This window comes from Anopheles moucheti, chromosome 3, assembly GCF_943734755.1.
Source record: "Anopheles moucheti chromosome 3, idAnoMoucSN_F20_07, whole genome shotgun sequence".
NCBI classification, from domain to species: Eukaryota; Metazoa; Arthropoda; class Insecta; order Diptera; family Culicidae; genus Anopheles; species Anopheles moucheti.
This window is the reverse complement of record NC_069141.1, coordinates 53,813,301-53,830,837: the sequence shown is the minus strand read 5'-3', so window position 1 is coordinate 53,830,837 and position 17,537 is coordinate 53,813,301. Positions and strand designations below refer to the sequence as shown.

At 46.4% G+C, this 17,537-nt stretch overlaps 6 protein-coding genes across 8 annotated transcripts; 2 read left to right on the top strand and 4 right to left on the bottom strand.

Moving 5' to 3' along the window:
- Positions 1-2,092: 2,092 nt before the first annotated feature.
- On the bottom strand, positions 2,093-3,841 carry LOC128304104 (deoxynucleotidyltransferase terminal-interacting protein 1). Its single transcript, XM_053041239.1, has 2 exons — positions 3,457-3,841; positions 2,093-3,387 (listed from the first exon to the last, which is right to left on the bottom strand). Exons 1-2 carry the CDS (start codon positions 3,691-3,693, stop codon positions 2,221-2,223), a joined length of 1,404 nt encoding a protein of 467 aa, XP_052897199.1. The 5' UTR covers positions 3,694-3,841; the 3' UTR covers positions 2,093-2,220.
- Positions 3,842-4,270: 429 nt separating this feature from the next.
- On the top strand, positions 4,271-5,677 carry LOC128301663 (snurportin-1). The gene has a single exon (XM_053038251.1). It carries the CDS (start codon positions 4,327-4,329, stop codon positions 5,446-5,448), a length of 1,122 nt encoding a protein of 373 aa, XP_052894211.1. The 5' UTR covers positions 4,271-4,326; the 3' UTR covers positions 5,449-5,677.
- On the bottom strand, positions 5,526-8,222 carry LOC128301662 (uncharacterized). Its single transcript, XM_053038249.1, has 2 exons — positions 8,071-8,222; positions 5,526-8,000 (listed from the first exon to the last, which is right to left on the bottom strand). Exon 2 carries the CDS (start codon positions 7,990-7,992, stop codon positions 5,782-5,784), a length of 2,211 nt encoding a protein of 736 aa, XP_052894209.1. The 5' UTR covers positions 7,993-8,000; positions 8,071-8,222; the 3' UTR covers positions 5,526-5,781.
- Positions 8,223-9,497: 1,275 nt separating this feature from the next.
- LOC128302210 (isocitrate dehydrogenase [NADP] cytoplasmic) lies at positions 9,498-13,387 on the bottom strand. Of its 3 annotated transcripts, none has more exons than XM_053038970.1 (2): positions 13,248-13,387; positions 9,498-10,963 (listed from the first exon to the last, which is right to left on the bottom strand). In XM_053038970.1, the coding sequence occupies exon 2, from the start codon at positions 10,946-10,948 to the stop codon at positions 9,707-9,709; it is 1,242 nt and encodes a 413-aa protein (XP_052894930.1). In that variant the 5' UTR covers positions 10,949-10,963; positions 13,248-13,387; the 3' UTR covers positions 9,498-9,706. The 3 variants fall into 3 exon arrangements, with proteins under 3 accessions (XP_052894930.1, XP_052894932.1, XP_052894933.1); XM_053038972.1 differs by lacking the exon at positions 13,248-13,387 and adding an exon at positions 12,343-12,485; XM_053038973.1 differs by lacking the exon at positions 13,248-13,387 and adding an exon at positions 12,355-12,482.
- Positions 13,388-13,759: 372 nt separating this feature from the next.
- Positions 13,760-15,894, top strand: LOC128302209 (uncharacterized). The gene is made up of 2 exons (XM_053038969.1): positions 13,760-13,917; positions 13,988-15,894. The coding sequence occupies exons 1-2, from the start codon at positions 13,829-13,831 to the stop codon at positions 15,825-15,827; spliced, it is 1,929 nt and encodes a 642-aa protein (XP_052894929.1). The 5' UTR covers positions 13,760-13,828; the 3' UTR covers positions 15,828-15,894.
- Positions 15,895-15,982: 88 nt separating this feature from the next.
- Positions 15,983-17,351, bottom strand: LOC128303978 (uncharacterized). Its single transcript, XM_053041087.1, has 2 exons — positions 16,999-17,351; positions 15,983-16,935 (listed from the first exon to the last, which is right to left on the bottom strand). Exons 1-2 carry the CDS (start codon positions 17,213-17,215, stop codon positions 16,127-16,129), a joined length of 1,026 nt encoding a protein of 341 aa, XP_052897047.1. The 5' UTR covers positions 17,216-17,351; the 3' UTR covers positions 15,983-16,126.
- Between the last annotated feature and the right edge of the window lie 186 nt (positions 17,352-17,537).

Genomic DNA, 17,537 nt, shown 5'->3' with positions numbered 1-17,537 from the left:
TCTCCACTCAAAGCATCAACTGCTGGTTATTGCGTATAGGGATCCCCAGCACAATACTTGCAGCTCCAAACAAGTAGCCTTCACGTTTCGATTTGCCTGTTGGTCTTGATCGCTGTGCATGCTCCCAACACCCACGTAACCAGTTTGCCTGGTGTACTTAGGACATTGCAAGTGTTTGCAAGGTGAAATTTGTATTTGTGCGCTTTCAAGAGTATCTAAATTTGGTGCGCCAGCGTGGTTTACGACCCGAAAATATTATCGCTACTCTGAACGACATTTCCAGTGATCAATCAGAAGGGGATCCTCTGGCCGATACCTCTGACTGCGATTTATTTGATCCATTGGTATGCTCATCTGGTGAATCATCCGACAACCAGCTTGAAGATTGTGTTCCAGAACTTGTGTTCGTCGGTGTTGCCAGGTTTAAATGTCTTGTCCCGAGGGCAAAAGTGCTTACGAATGCTTTACATGCAATAGACCAGTATGTAAAAAATGTACTCAAAGAGCTTCGTACGTATGCGTTTCATGTGAGCCAGGTTTTGATGAAGCAATATAATATAATGTCCTGATACCAAGAACCCAAAAGATGTGTTATAGATGCTTAACATAATTAATCTTGGTATTCCTTTTGCTTTCGGAAAAAGCTTTGTCCTCTTCTTTTGGTCATTTAGTGCTATATTGACATCGAAATTTTGTAATGTTTCTAAAGGGAGTTACATACGCCCGCGTAGACCCAAAAAACTTAGAACAAAAGACTTGTTTTATGATCATAAAACCCCTACTTGATTGTATAAAAAATTAATAGCTATAAGCCTAGATTCACAGTCGTACAACCCTATAAGGAATAATCAAAAGCGCTTATCACTAAAAGTTCTAAAATGTTATATTAATGTAAAAAACCTGCCCTTGATATCCTTGGTATGCGATTGATATGATCTCAACTCAATTTTAATTATTGATTAAGTTGCTTATAAAGCTTTATTATTCCTAATTGTGATCTTTATTATTTATTTTACCACAAGAAACCCTTAGGAAATAATAAACATGTTTAAAAATTTATACATAACGAATGGGACAAAATTGTCCCATATGGCGGTTCTAGTAAGGTTGCAAAGTCCGGCGGTTCTAGTGTTAAAACTTCAAACTATTGCGAAAATCGTCAGAAAGAGATGCAAATACAGCATTTCTCCTCAACTAGCACTCACTTTTCCACTTGCGTTCCTACACCCACACAGGCAAATGTGTTCCGGTCACTCATCAAAAGTGCATCATTTTCCACCTCCCACCACCCATCGCCATCGCATTTATTACATCCCACATAAACACACACCGCTCCCTGTTGCCAGTGAGTTACCTTCTCCATTTCTTTCTCTCTATTTGCTATCCCTTTTTTCTCTTTCTCTTTTCCTCTCTCTCTACCTCTCTAACTCTCTCTCTCTCTGTCGCTCCATCAACAATTCATGCAAATAACACACCAGTTATGTTGGCACTGGTTGTTTTTCCTTTTCTTCCTTTAAATTGCGAGGTTTTCCCTTAAGTTTTCCTTTTCGTTCCCCTCTTCTTCCTGATGCTTTCAAATTTAGAACACTTGTCGAAGGGGTAAGATGAGGAGTGGTGTGCAAAATCTTAAAACACGAAATCATTTCCGCAAACTGGGAAGCTTTTGGCTTTCGAATGTATCCCGAACACAAAGTAATACTAGAAGAAGGTACTCACACATTTTTCTTTTCTAAATTTAAGTTAGTTTATGAAAAATTATTAGTTTCAATATAGCTATACAAATCTTCCAGCAATTAATCTTTGTAGAACAATCTACAACATTATTTCAAATTTAAATTTGCTTTAAATTTCCTAACGCCTACAAGTATGCAATCTACATGCAATCAGGGAATATTTGCGGGAAAGTGTGACTGGTTGAATTGTTTTGCAACTACTGAGCACCACAAACGGCTGAACTAGCAAAATGTCATCGAATACGCAAATATAAGTCAAGCACTTTACCAACACCATTTTGTACATATATTTATTCGTGAAAAACTCACCAAAATACACCGAAAGCGTACACAACACAGTTCGATCAAGTAGACGTAAAGAAACCTACGTGGCCACGCGCCCAAATACATTACAATGTACAATGCGTTTTGTCAGCGACAGGAGCACTGTTGGGTGCAGCCTGCCACCGCTTCTCGATTGATATGTACAGAGGAACTAGAATCAGACTTAGCTACGCTTCAACTCGACACCCTCCAGGTTGGCCACCGTAGAGGAACTGCTCACGGGCTCACTGGATGTCTGCGAGTGGGGCGTCGACAGTAGCGCCGTCAGCGTCGCATGCGAGGAACTGAGCGAAGAGATACGTGGAGGCCTTGCGGCCACCGCAGCGGGTACCTTCGGTGATTCGAACCCATCCGTTGCCCGTTGCCGTTCGGTGAGTTCTTTTAGCAACTTTTGTATTTTTGCATAAATCATCTCCGTCACCTTAAACCCATGGAGATCACCGGACCTGCCAGCTGTCGCGTGCTCAAACGCATTTCGTTCGATAAGTTTTTTCACATCGTCCAGTGCTAGTAGGAAAAACCGGCCGTTTTTGTTCAGTGGTGTAACCTGCTTCTGTTGCAGCAACCAATCCCGGTCCTGCGTGTCGGGACAGTAGCGTAGCACCTCGGGGTGTTTGTTGGCCAGACGATCGCGGAAGTCGGAAATGCCTAGTACACGGGCTGCCTTAAAGTCGAGTATGAACAGGCTTTCCGGGGTGATGACGGTGGTTGGAAAGGACACGGACGTCGTTCGTGATGCAACAGTACCGACCGCAAGGTTCGACCCGGAACCGCTGTTCGTTTGCGAAGTGGTTAAACTCTGATACTGGGCGTGCGGGAAGATGGGACCGTGCAAGAAGTACTGCCGCTTGAACAAATCCGGCTGGTTCGGTTCGGGAAGCTTCCGTTTCAATGCTTGGTGCAGCAAACTGGTGGCCGCTCCCGTGGCCGGTGCATTGTCCGTGCTGGAATCGGAATCACTTAGCTCCATGCCGGGAGTGTTGGCGCGGGACAGTGAGTTGCCTGCAGGTGAAGATAGTTGACATGCGTACTGCGCTTTGGTGTTTTCCAGCAGTGAACAGAACACACTCTTCAGTGCCTCATCGGAAATAGCGCCCTCGCCAAGATTTTCCTTAATGTTTCGAATCGCTGGCACGAAGTACGTTTGATGGAACTTCTTCACAATCGTATCCACCTCCTTGTCGAAGTAGCACTGGATGTTGGCACGCAAAAGCTCCAGCGACTTGATGGCCGCATCGTTCGCTGTTTGGCTCACAAACGAACGACCCGTACCGTATCGCTGCTTCAATGCTTCCAGCGTTGCCTCACCGGAAAGAGTGTTTTTCAGCTTCTGCAGCAAAAGAAAACGATTCTCAAATGAAAACAAAACCATGTTCTAGAGGGTGTACACTTCCCGTACCTGTCTCATGCCCGACTGCAGCCCAGCGGTGGCTTCCGGTTCGGTAGCGTTCACCAACACACTGCCGCTGCTGCTGTTTGTTGACGAAGTTTCTGAGGCACTTGTTGCAACTGTTGTTGCCACGGACGTTCCCGCCGAGGAAATAGCGGAAGTGGCCACCGTCGCAGCAGCTGACGCTGATGGTACATTGAGCGACGAAGAAGCAGCCGAACTACGCCAAACGCGCTGAATTACCATGCCTACAGCGGTAAGTGGTAACGTTTTGTAAACACTACGGGAACTTTAGAGATGTGCTTTGCAGGAACTTTAAACTCTACCAGGGACGGGACAAACGGGAGAAGGAAAAGCGAATCAAAATGTGTGAAAATTTGTTGGGAAGGATGTGGTGCTACTTGGCTAGTCTAACTATAGGGGCGTACAAAACACCTAAAGGTATGCAATCGGTCTGACATGAACTTGAAAACGAGCGTATATGGGGGATGGTTGAAAGCTTCAATCGCTTTCGATTCAGTACGATTGCACTGCACTATGGGAAATGCTGAACGGCCATAACAATCATAATATATTATGGAGTTAACAACCACTATTTACTTCATCTAACTAAATATAGAACCCTTTTTGAAGTACAATGAGTATGAAAAAATTAATTAACTATAATAGGCCTAGGTTGCTTGATGAAAATACGAAACACCACGAAAATAAGCTCATGTTGTTGTTCTCGATTATTCAAAATGGCTACACAGGAAATCAAATGATAGGACCTACTGTTTCAGCTCAAAACAAACCCTTCACCAAAACAAATTGTGTTCGCTGTAGTTCTGTGTTTCCTGTAGTGCTTGCTGGTCAACGATACCCGTACTGCCCAGCATAATGTCCGATACAGACGAACCGGCTTCGAAATTTATTGACCAGTACAAAAACTATGGACGAACTGACGCCATCCTGCAGGAGGAACGACGACAACGTTTGCTCGACAAACAGAAGCGATCCCGCGAGCTGGAACTGGATGCCGGGCGGGTCGGTTTGCTCGAAGAGCTCGAAACGGAACAGCATGCATGCGAATCGATGGAATGCCAACAGAACCAAACGAAACGTCCGCAAAAAAGCAAAACCCGCATCATCACATCGAAGCTGTTCGCGAACAAGGTGCAACAGTCCGAATGGATGCACGAGCGGCCGGATGATCTTGAGCAGTGGCTCGTCCGGCCCTGTCCCGTAGGGCAACGGTGTTTGTTAGTGTTTCGCCAAAGGCTAGCGATCGCGTTCAATAAACGAGGCCGTTCGATTGCTTCCATCCGTACGAAACGGCCGCTGCGTGATGCGATCGTGCTCGATTGCATCCTGGCGAAAGATCGCACATTTTACATACTTGACGCACTCGTGCTCGCACAGATAGATCTAGTTAGCTGTGATTGTCAGTTTCGGTTCTCGTGGATCGAGTCTAAATTTCACGACCACAGTCTTGGCGAACTCTTCGATACGGAAACGGCCAACGGGAAGGAAGGTTTCCGGTTAAGTTTACTACCTTTATACGATCTAGCTCAACATGGCGCGATGGAAGCTTGTTGGTCGCACTATCCTGCCTTTCCTGGTACCTCATCGAAGCTGGATGGGTATTTGTTTTACCACAAAGAGTCCCACTACGTGTACGGGAAAACACCGCTAGTTGTGTGGTTGTTTGCGTTCATGCTGAACGATGTGCTGAAACTTCCGGCGGGACTCGTAAATGATCAGTATCTGTCCGATAAACCGGCTCGTTATACCGGCAACTATGCGGAGTACATCGCCGAATTCGATCGTATGCAGGCGAAACGAAAGCGTAAACCACGCGTGAAGAAACCGGCCCAAACGATGGACACGACGGGTGAATCGGTGGACGATCAAACCGATGCAACACTGTGGGAAGCCATGGAAGCAGCTCCACTCGATTCGGATGATGACGATCTGCGTCCGAAGGAAGAAGATGCCATGCACCAACTCGAAATGGAATAAATTTAAGAGAGCGACAGAGATATTCATATTGCAAGCCCAGAATCCTAATATAAATAATGAACCAGATGTGATTAAAACGAAACACTTGAATTTTATTTATTAAACTCGTCGTTATAGACATTTTGTTAACGCATTCGGTTGCGTTGTCTTCCCATAATCGTCACTACTGAGGCGAAAAATGTAAAAATGAAAGTTAATGTATTATAATTAAATATGAATACACGCTAAAAATATATTCCGCCTGTTGCGTCCTATTCTAACTAGCGTAAAGGAAGTAGGAAAAAAAGGAATAAGATAAAATTACCATCCAACAGAACCTAGCTCTACGGTACATTAGCTCTGATTGGTAGATCTTACAACCGGCGTACCCGTGTCATTATTAGTTTCCCTGTCTGTTGTCAATGGCTGTCCCATACTGGCCTCTAGCGCTGGTGACCTGTCCACCTGTTCTCTTACACTATTGCTTAACTCCGTGTCTATCCCATCATCCGGTTGTGCTGGTAGTATTTCTACAGGAGCTCCACTTTTCTCCACTGTTCCATCCATACCATTCCCAACAACCGATACCGGCTCGTGCTTTGACTGGCGAGCTTTTTCCTTTGCCTTTGCCAACATCACCATAAAGTACCCTCGGAGACATTTGCGAATGTGCACAAGGAAGCACGTATCGATAAACAGCCGAAATGGGCCATTTTTCGGCTGATCGATCGGTACGCGTAGTTCGATCGCACCATCCACCGCAACCATCTCCGCCCGGGTACTGAACTGTAGCTGATGGTTTCGTTCCCATTTCGATTTGGATATTTCGATTTCGCGTTTCAAATCCTCCTCGTTCGAAATACTGATGCGCTTGCGGGCAATAAACACCTGCCGTTCGCAGGTAAGCTGGTAGGTGCGATTAGTGCCCGTGTCACCAGCAACAGCCGGCGTGTCGATCAGTTCCACCTTCACCATATACAGCTTGCGCAGAATGTCCTCAATAAAGTCGGGCATACAATCCAACCAAAGCTGCCTGACCCGTTCTTCCGTGATGATCGTTTTACGGCCCGGATCCCGTGCCTGCAGTATCTGCTTCACCAGGTACAGCTCATTCTCGAACGGTGGCAAACGGCACGTGTATCTGGACCCGGTCTTTGGTACGCTACTCCCAGCGGATGGTCCCGGTTGCGGTCCTATCGTTCCATTGATTGTGGTGCCGCTCGGAATTGCACTCGATGAGGTGGACGGTGTGGGAGCATTCGCGTTCTTTGTCTCTTTCACTTTCTTCGGGATCCGCTGCACATCGGTAAACAGGGCTATGAGCAGCTTGGAAAATTCCTTGCTCTGAAGCCGCTGGCAAAGGTCGTACGCATGCTTCAGACTCAGCTTCATTTGATCCATCAGTGCTCCCATGCGCAGCACCTTTCCAACGTTTACGTTCAGCTCGAACGGATCCTGTATCGATATACACGGGCCACCGACAAACTCCGGATAGTCTTCGCGTTCTACCGCCCGATAGTACGGTACCAGCTCGCGGATCGCTTTCTTCTCGAGCTCCGCCAGCGAAAATAACCTTCCGACGAACGGTGAGATCACATTCTTAGCAAAATCAAACTCCAAGTAGTACTTGAAGAAGCCCATCAGCAGCCCCTTGACCGAGTTGGAGTTCAATGTTTTGTAGCGAATTTCCTGCGGGTAGCCCAAATTCCACGGTCCAAACTCAATTCGTCCGATACCCTTTTGCATGTCCTCGATCGATGGTATGACGGGTAGCTTGCGCGTCTGCAGGTAAAATATAACCATCATAATGAGGCAGTACGAATTCATTTGCTTGTGAGGCGTCAGAATGTAGGCACACTGTGCCCAAAACTTCACTATCAGCGTCAGCTGATGGATGCGCACGTCGTACTTCATGATGGCGTGGATAAACTTGCTGTTGTAGCAACCGCGCGCATTGCTAAAGTTAATGTCGCACTGAAGATTCGTACGCACGTGCACGGCACGCAGCAGCGGCACCTTGGCCCCAAGTATCTTCACCATGCCGGTAAAGCAAGGATCCCTATCCATACGGGAGCTTATGATATGGATCAGTTTCGTTTGCTCAGCACGGTCGTTCTTCTCGCTCGCATAATGTATGTAAAAGTCGATATCGCTGTCCTTCAGCAGCAAGCCCGATTTAATCGAACCGAACTCATAGATAGTGACTTTATCGTTGTACAGCTGCAGTACGCGGTGCAGATCGTCCTTAACCATGTTGAGCGCCGTGTCTACCTCCACGGGTAAGGGTTGGAGAGCAGCAATGAACGCATTCATTTCACCGTCCGGTGGACACGTGCTCAAACTTTGAATGACCGGCGGAAGAAGCTTACTAGTAATCGGTTCCTCACTTTCGTCCTGTTTCCGAGCACCTTTCTTATTGCCCTTCTTTCGATTCATCGATAGTCTGCGTTTGCGACCTTGACGATTTTCTTGCTGCTGTTGCTGCTGCTGGTTCTGCTGTTGCTGTTGGTGCTGCTGGTTCTGACGCGTCAGCTGCTGAGAGGTGCTTGGTCGCTGATCTGCCATATTTATTACTAAAAATATACAATTGTTAATCAAAGTAAACACTGCACGTTTCGCAGAAACCTTTCGAAAATGACATACCCACTGGCAGGTCTTTATGATGTAGCTGCTACCTGTGGCTGAGTTTCACCAATTTCCGAAAAGTGTGCAAAATTATTCGAAAACAAATTGGATGTACATGTGCAGCACAAGTCTATTACACAGCTCGTGAACGCACCTACTCTTTTTGTTATATTTAATGCGTTATAATGTTTCGCTAGTCTTACCAAACGAACAGGGAACACATTGGCAAAACAAAAGTTTTTTTTTGTTTTCCAACCTGTTTGACAGTTGTCTGCGGAAACATCACTGTGCAACACTGCATGGACATTTATCGTGATGTCTCACAATATTTGACAATGCTAAAATGTAAACAATTTCAAAAATGAAGATAAAAAAATGGAAAAACTACGTTGGCGAGCATTAAAACATCGTATTTGACTACTTCTCAGACAAGTAGAGTGCAGTATTCTGAAGTATACTGAAGTAGTATGTTAGTAACACTCAGTTAAGCTTAACGAATCGTTGCTGACCAGGCAATTACTGATTATCTATATCGATTCGGATTCGGTCTGCAATTTAAACACTCTGAAATGTATTGTGTGGGGCAGGGGGCGATCTACTAAACCTCCCCCCCCCGTGAATTGCTCGTAATTGATCCCCCGCGTATTTGATCTGATACCTAACACGAGTAGTCACCGGCAAAGGTCCGATTCCACGCCTCCTCGTGGCACTGCTGGATACGGACATACTGGGCCTCACTAACTCAGTATGCCCTAACTAAGTTGGGACGACTGTAGGCCGCGAGATGTAGGGAACCTGAAGTGGTGGGGAATCATGGATGGTTTACCCTAAAATCCGTTGTGTCTGCAGGAGGCCGCGAGATGTAGGAAGTTGAGTAAAAGCCCAACCCTAAAATCCGTTGTGTCTGCAAAGGCCGCGAGATGTAGGAGCCCGGTGCCGCGTGGTGCCAATGCGCCGTATCTTCAGCATTAGGTCAGTGTGTTCTCCTCATGGACTAGTTATCCGGAGTCTCGCTCACACAACTACGACCTTGATCTGCATGAAGCGAAGTGCTTTGTCGTGCTTTGCCGACCGCGAGGGGAGTAGGCTGAAGCACAGGTCCTCCTGTCCATGACTCCTGTGTGGATTCCGTGATCATCTCGAACGCTTGACATCTTACTTATGACCACCGCGCGGCGCCGTGGGGGTTTTGATAGCTTCTTAGTAAGGATAAATGTACCCAGAGGGCCAATGCTGACGTAAATGCTCTAACGGGCATAGGTTTCTGAGGCTTGAGGAGTTGTTAGTCCGTAGGCGCTCCGGCGAATCGGGCAGTTCCCTGACTATGGTGGTTCCTGTTTGAGCAGGCTTCCTTGGCTAAGGATGTGGATTCTCTATGAAGATTCTCTCCTCTGACAATCCAAAAGAAATGTTTCGTGTGAAAACGATACACTCAAAAGTTTGTTAGAAATGTCCCAAAAATGGTTTATTTATTTCTTATACCAGCGAAAACACCTCTCCATTTGCTTATACACGAATACAAATTAATAAGACAGTGTGAATGAATGCACCAAAAAAACGCTGCGTTGTGTGTGGGTAAATGCTACCGATGGCATTCCGTACTGCCACCCGAAAGATTGCACCAACTGTCCGTCCGTCCGTCCGTCCATCCGCCCTACAGCCGGCTCTGCGTAAGGGCCGCCTGCAGATTATCTCCCAGCTTAGTCATAAACTCGAACGTTTCCATGTAATCAGAGCGTTTCACATTGGCCATGCCCTTGATGCAGATGGCCAAATCTTTGGTCATGAAGCCCGACTCGATCGTGTCGATGCACACCTTTTCGAGCGTTTCGGCGAATCGCTTCAGCTCGGCATTATCGTCCAGCTTGGCACGGTGCAACAGACCGCGTGTCCAGGCAAAGATCGACGCAATCGGGTTGGTGGACGTTTCTTTACCCTGTTGATGCTGGCGGTAGTGCCGCGTGACGGTACCGTGCGCAGCTTCCGATTCGACCGTGCGTCCATCGGGACACACCAGCACCGATGTCATTAGACCGAGCGAACCGAAACCCTGGGCGACCGTGTCGGACTGGACATCGCCGTCGTAGTTTTTACAGGCCCACACAAAGCCACCTTCGGCCTTCATGCAGTACGCAACCATATCATCGATCAGCCGATGCTCGTACCAGATGCCGAGCGATTCGAACTGCTTCTTGTAGTCCTTGTCGTAGATTTCCTGGAAAATGTCCTTGAACCGTCCATCGTACTTCTTAAGGATGGTGTTCTTGGTGCTAAGATAAAGGGGGAACTTGCGATCCACCGCAACCTTGAACGAGGAATGAGCAAAGTCCCGAATCGAATCATCCAGATTGTACATGCCCATTGCAACACCCGGGCTCTTGTACTCGTTCACCACGTACGTTTGCGGTTCGCTTCCATCAGCCGGGGTGAACTTCATCTCTAGCTTGCCAGCGCCGGGCACCAGAAAATCGGTCGCCTTATACTGATCGCCGTGGGCGTGACGACCGATAATGATGGGCTTCTCCCAACCCGGCACCAACCGTGGCACATTCTTGCAAATGATCGCCTCACGGAACACGGTGCCGCCGAGAATGTTACGGATCGTACCGTTCGGTGAGCGCCACATCTGCTTCAGCTTGAACTCTTCTACGCGCGCTTCGTCCGGCGTGATCGTTGCGCACTTGATTCCAACATTGAAGCGCTTGATCGCTTCCGCACAGTCGACCGTCACCTGATCGTTCGTCGCATCGCGATGTTCCATCCCAAGATCGTACGTATGCAGCTCGATATCCAGGAAGGGTAGGATCAGCTTCTCCTTGATCGAGTCCCAGATGATGCGGGTCATCTCATCGCCAAGAATGTCCACCACTGGACCGGCCTTAATTTTCGACGCCATTCCGTTGGAAGTTTGCTGTCGGATGGAAAATGAAAACAGAAACCGAAAGCCATGGTCAGTTAGTAACGTCATGCAGCTGAAGTTCAGAGATCGATTTTTGTAAAAAAAAAAAGATACACAACACGCATGAATTATTTTCTGCTAATGCGCATATATTCAGCAAGCGGTAACAAACAAGCTCGTTGCCTTTTTTTTAGCACAATGTGATACGATGTGAATACGATGAGTATTTATTTTTTCAGCTAAACGAGACTTCCATGCTTCTCCACTAGAAGGGCAAGAAGCTTCATCGTACCGTTGAAAATGAAGGCCAAATAAAACAGTTTTCATTACCATCGACGGCCGTGCCTTTAGTGACCTTTCGAGCGATCTTTCCTCACACGCACAACGTGCAATGTGGATCATGCTGTATGCTTCCCATTATCTCTACCCATAACAAACTTCGCTGGCAAGTCAGTCATGGTCGCAGAATCGTGAATCTAATCATATTTAACAATGGAAAGTGTTTGTGCTCTGTGCATCAGTGTGGCGTACAGTCGATTAATCACATTTGTGCGACAAGACATCGATGCAACGAACCATTGGGCATTTAGGAATTTGTCCTAATAATCTGCGTTGCTACGCCATAGTTAGTTAGCGTGGCCGAAGGGACTTCAGAGCTAAGTGCTCGTAACATGCTTCATGTTTATCACGCCACAGAAGACGTTGTCTCGATGGTCACCACGGCTGATAAGACCGATTAAGCCAGATGGCGGGCCGTAGCAGAGAGTTTTTCTTAGTTGCGGTTCTGGTAGTGGTTAACGTCAATGATAACGTGTTGAATTATTACTATTAGCAAATGGTTAAAAATGATTGAAAAAAAAAAAAACACACTGCGCGATCATCGCTGTTCGTGAAGGATCAACGATCGTACGCTTACGTCGAACACCACGTAATCATTTCCCTACCGAAAGAAAGAGGAAACGTAATGGTGGTAACAGATCGCAGGTGGTGGTAAGAAAACCAGTTCCGAACCGTCTCGTCAACGGAAGGGTTATTATCTCGTCGATCGGGTCCGGTACACACCCCTCCGAAAAGCAAACGACGAGGGGCTCGAAGTATTATTTAACTGACAACCACCATTAAACACCGGCACTAGCAGCGATGTTGCTACCTCCCGTATGTACATTTACAAGGAAATGTAAACCGGACACTTTACGCGGTGAACATTTTGAAAAGCTTAGGTAGCTTCAGTACAGGTGGCCAAACTTTCTTTTTTCGCTTAGTCGGTAAGTAGTCGCTGTTCCTGCATCACTCTTAATCTTGGACCCTGACCCGACACGAGAGGTGCGACACACAGAAGGCTCGGACACGGATGGGCTACTGTTTGTCTACCGCACATTACTTCCACTTACCCTAATTTATACCTTTACTAACAGCAACAATCACGTAACCCGCTTCACCGAACTAGAAGAAGGTATGCTATGCAAATCAAGCTGAGCACAAACGCCACGAAGATACCCGGCTGACGGTGACCGCTAGTGACCGGAACTGAACGAGCAATGAATGCGTTAGTCCGCTGGGCAATCTCTCGAGGTGGTTGTGACGCGTTAACCACATTCCACCTCTTGCTTCGGTCCGTTATACTCCACCGCTCCACTTCATTTCCCGTCCTTAGAGTGGGGGAAGTTAATGTACCACACGATGACTGGAAGACTGTGCGAGAGTCCGTGAACATAGCAAGCATTGAAATCTTGCAGCATGACATCCAATGCACAACACAAATCAAGTTTCTTGTTTCTTCATTGTTTGTTTAATGTCGTTCGATTTATGTAGGGTATCTATAAATACACCAGATCGAATCTGCCATTCGCAAATTGTGCAAGGGCAGTTTTTTAGCCAAACCATCATCATACTCTATTTACTCCGTCTTCTGGCGATATCTACATTTCTGATGCACAATACATGATTTAACTATTTGTTACTATATAAAACATAATTTATAGCTTAATGATGTCCTTTACTTTGTCACCCTTATTTGAAAACCAATTCCAAGAGATACCTTCAATCATTTTCCCCCTTATGGTGTAAACCATATTTTAGCAAACCAATTCAATGACGCCATTATGTAATGATACGACGTTTTATCGACTTTACGTTCTTTGGACTACAAAAGTATTGATTAGGTTATCATTTCAAGCGTGCTGGAAGTGTAATCATCACGGTGATAAACAAATTTCTATGATTAATGGCACCATCATCATGATAAGAAAACTTTTCGATCTTGACTGGGAGGACGATAAAACCTGCCTACACTTACCTATTTTACTTGGAAAAGTTTTAAAAACAATTGCACAAGCTTCTAATCGAAAAGTGATTACAGTTTGGTGACTTAAAACAGTACTGTAAATCACAGACAAGACACTGGACACGAAAAACAGCCTACAGTTGCCGGCTCCGGTTGTTCACAATTTACACAGTCTCTTTTGCATTCGTCGTTGGGATCGTGTGCGTGAGCTTGTTGAGATGTCAAACGAAATGAGTCCTTTGCACAGTGGTAATTGCAGACGGATTTCAAACGATTTACTGTTTTTGGTTTCCAATTCGTAAGATACTATTTTAAAATAGTGTGCGCATTTTTTAAACAAAATTATATTTCTTCGTAGGTCCCATAAGCTATGATAACTTAACGACAATAGTTAAGTTTGGCTATTCGAGAAACGGTTAGGTGTAGTTTTTTCTAGAGGGTTTGTTTACTGACGTGCGTGACAGTTGTGAATTCAAACACAGCGCTTCGCGTTCGAACCCAAACGAAAACACTCCAAAGACGCTGAAACGCTCACATTAGGTTGTCTGAATACGAATAAATTTAATCACAATTTTGTCTCCCCGTAACGAACCATGTCTTCTACGAAACGTATTACTATGCCACGACGCACCCAAGAATTCGATATACCGGCTCCACAATCGTCGGTGAAAAAGCCACAATCGTAAGTACAGCCACACTCCAATGCGCTACATGAACAGCTAAAAGATACACCTTTTCCTGCATGTTTTTAGCCGAGTAAGCCGAATTGCACAACCTGTACGCAAGTCAAGCAAACTGTCCGGTTTGGGACAGTTTGGCGAAAATGGCCGTTCTCGGTCGGTAGAACGCGGGCTTAATGTGCCACCGGTGGGAGTGCCATCGACGGCTACGAAAAAATCTCTTAACCCTCGCAGCAGCAGTGCTACACCACAATTACGGACACCGTTGCGTAACATGGGACATTATGTGCTGAATGCAGAAAACATCCCTTCCTTCTCAATCCCTTCGACGGTGGAACGCGAACGATGCCCGGTAGATGCGCGTCAAATATTCGACTACCTTTCGCAGGCGAACATACCCGACCTGCCGAAGGAGTTTATCGAACGAGCCAACATCAAGGCAATGTCGATGAAACAGTTTCTCATAATCATTGCCCACCTGCTGCGTCAGATTGGTGGAACTCGGTATAAAATCGGGGCCAATTTTATCGATGATATTATGAAAGCCATCACCGAGCTGCAGTGTCCCTTTACGGTGAACAAATCGATGCTAAAAACACCGAGTGCACCACACTCGATTCAGCAAGTGGTAACAATGCTTTCCTGGCTTATACAACTCGCCGCCCCAGCAGCTCTATCGTCCGAGTGGGCACCGAACTATGATCACGCGTCCGAATTTCCCTCCGCGGACTATACGCAGTTTTTCTTCCAATCAGCCATCGAAAGTTTCCACCTGTGGAACCTGAAGCGGGAGGAAGAATTTGGGGCCCAGGTCGAAGCGATGGTTGACCGATTGGTGGCGGATAAAACGGGTGGATTGTCACAGGAACAGGTGCGTGTGAGGACGGAAGAAATCCGGAAGCAGCTGAAAGCAATCGATTCGGATCGATCCCAGGGAAAGACGCGCGAACAAAGCTTCGACGGTGTGCAACGGGAGGTACTAGAAAAGCAACGTCTCGTAAAGCAAATGTCGGAGGAAACGAAACGGCTGTCGAAACAGTACGAGCATCTCGAACACGAATACTACCAGCGGCAGGATCAGTACTATGATTGCGAGAACGCTATCCGCAAAGTGAAGGAACAGCTTGCACATCAGCAGATGACGACCAGGGAAAGGGACGATCTACGGGCATTAATCGCGCAAGGAAGGAATCTTATTGTAGCCAAACGTAACGCAATTACATCTCTTGATGAAGAATCTTCCGATCATCAGATCACCCTGTCCCGACTGATCAAGCAAAAGATTAATTTCATTTCCGAGCTGAACACTAAGCTGTACAACTTTTCCAACGCCGTCAAACCAGACATCCAGTTTACACCGATCGAGATAAGCCTTACGTCCGGCAACTATCCCGAACTGGAACGAACGCTACATTCACTCGAACAGCACCTAACGGACGTGTTCCGCCAGTATCGAGATCTATATCTACGGCTCACCCAACAGAAACTACATCTCGAGCAACAGGTGTCCGATGTGCAGCTGACAATCTCACCGCTAGAATCTAAAATAGCCAAACAAACCGAATGGCTTCAGCAGCTTCAACAGCAGCGCGAAACGATCGCCCGTGAACTGGTTGCTTTAGCACAACGGGTTAACGAGCGCGAGACGCATCAGCAGCAGGTAAAGGAACTAGATCTAAACGTGAAACAGGTTCGGAAGCAGCTAGAAAGCAATCGGAAAGCGATCGAAAAACTAAATCACGATAAGCAACAGCTTATGGAGGAAGGACTAGAACGCTGCCGACAGTCGCTCGATGAAAGGCGGCGAAAGTTGGCCATGCTCCAGACGCACGTAGAAGGTTGCGAGGCCATCATGAAGGAACTAATGGAGGTTTGCTTCAAGGATACAGAAAGCCGAAACAAGTCCGTTTAGCAGTGTTTGTTGAGTACAGTAGTGTTAGTAGTAGTAGCAGTACCAATTTATTGAGTTCTTAGCTTGATTTGTTCCCTGTTTGCTTTGTTCTGTACACAATTTATTAATAAAAAATGTTTTAAATTCCCAAAAATCAAATACCCTTTTTTGCTGTAAATTTTGCATAATACCTTTCGACAGCTTATACACATAAAAATTGGAATAACTTTGCTCTTGTGGCAAATTCTTCGATTAAAGATAATTATGCTGCGAAATCACTAACGTAATCTTCTAAAATGTCACTCCCAACAGGAACAAACCTAAAATTTGTTTTTTATCTCTTCGTACGCTACACAGTTGGCTTCTGCGTACCGAACAAACCGGACGCCATGCACGATGGCACAGTTCATCAGTGCCAGCGTGTCGTCTTCTGCACGGTGCGCATTAACTAACTCCTTTCCTACGGTTCGTTTGTATAGATCCGAAAGGTTGAATCGCTTCTTGCCATTCGAAACCGGCGAGCTTTCCAATGGTTTCACATCGACCGTTTCGTCCGAAACCGTTACACTGAACAACCTTTTCCGAGAACTTACAGAAGCTCTAGGGGAGCAGGAAGTAGAATAAACACTTTCAGAATCGCCATTATCATCATCATCGTCGGTCAGGATCTCTGATAACGGTAGTGTTCGAGCCGGTGCAACCGCCAGATACTCGCGCAGTGCTTGCTTATACTTTTGCTCCATACGTCCGCTTTGCGGTGTGGTTTCGTTGATCTTTTTGCGTTCCTGCAACCAATCGCTAGCTTGCTCGAGTTCCTCCATTACGCGCAACGTTTGATACTCCAGCTCGGGAATTTCACTGTCCAAACCTTCGTTGTGTTCAAAGTACGACCGCTCCACGTCGGCCTCTATCTCCCGAAACGCTGGTAGCGAATCGACACAAAACAAATCGGCAGGCAGTAAGACACCGATCCGGAGCAGATGTTGTTTAAGCAAAATAAAATCGAACCGGTTTCCATTGTGCGCCACTAGGCAGGCGGGTTTTTGAAGTCGCTCAAGGTACAGTCTTATCATCTCGCCCGCGTTCGCATCGAATTGTGATTCCTTTTCCAGCAAGTCATTGTACAGCCCTACGGAGGAAAAAAAGAGTGTGAGTCATCCGACGAACGTCCCGTATCCCTTCAACACCCTACCAGTAGCCTGTGAAGAACCGGGTGTTATCATACGAAACGGGTTAAAACAGAGCGATAGTTTGTGCGTTACACGCGGTATCTCGGTGGTTGATTCCAGTAGATGCCCTCGACTACAGGCCACCATCGACAATTCGGTTATTTTGGTGCGGAAGTGTTCCAACTGCGGTATGCCCGTTGTCTCCAGGTCGAAGAACACAAACGACTTTATCTCGACCATTGTAAGCTGCAGGGGATGCTTGCTATTTCCGGCATGCTTACAATTAATGGCCTATCTTCTGTGCCGGTTTAACAGCCGAGAAGAACCGTTGCAGGTGGGGACAAGTATTTAAATATCCACTTTAATGTTCGCCCCCACCTCACTGCTGAGTACGCGTTGTTTATTGTTTTTGTCCGTCTGACGTTTCGTTTCTCTTGAAGCAAAAAGAAGAAGTTTGAATATCCAAAGGCAACGGGTTTTCTCGAGTAGAACCTTTTTTAAGGTTCATTAATATATTCTTCGTCGGTTCATGGCTTCTACGGTTTGATCCAATCCAACCGTC

Excerpts from the sequence above, each read along its gene's own strand:
- LOC128304104 (XM_053041239.1), bottom strand. The coding sequence starts at position 3,693 with ATGGTAATTCAGCGCGTTTGGCGTAGTTCGGCTGCTTCTTCGTCGCTC. Across the intron at positions 3,388-3,456 it reads TGCAGTCGGGCATGAGACAG|AAGCTGAAAAACACTCTTTC; the intron begins GTACGGGAAGTG and ends CTTTTGCTGCAG.
- LOC128301663 (XM_053038251.1), top strand. The coding sequence starts at position 4,327 with ATGTCCGATACAGACGAACCGGCTTCGAAATTTATTGACCAGTACAAA.
- LOC128301662 (XM_053038249.1), bottom strand. The coding sequence starts at position 7,992 with ATGGCAGATCAGCGACCAAGCACCTCTCAGCAGCTGACGCGTCAGAAC.
- LOC128302210 (XM_053038970.1), bottom strand. The coding sequence starts at position 10,948 with ATGGCGTCGAAAATTAAGGCCGGTCCAGTGGTGGACATTCTTGGCGAT.
- LOC128302209 (XM_053038969.1), top strand. The coding sequence starts at position 13,829 with ATGTCTTCTACGAAACGTATTACTATGCCACGACGCACCCAAGAATTC. Across the intron at positions 13,918-13,987 it reads TCGGTGAAAAAGCCACAATC|CCGAGTAAGCCGAATTGCAC; the intron begins GTAAGTACAGCC and ends GCATGTTTTTAG.
- LOC128303978 (XM_053041087.1), bottom strand. The coding sequence starts at position 17,215 with ATGGTCGAGATAAAGTCGTTTGTGTTCTTCGACCTGGAGACAACGGGC. Across the intron at positions 16,936-16,998 it reads CGGTTCTTCACAGGCTACTG|GGCTGTACAATGACTTGCTG; the intron begins GTAGGGTGTTGA and ends TTTCCTCCGTAG.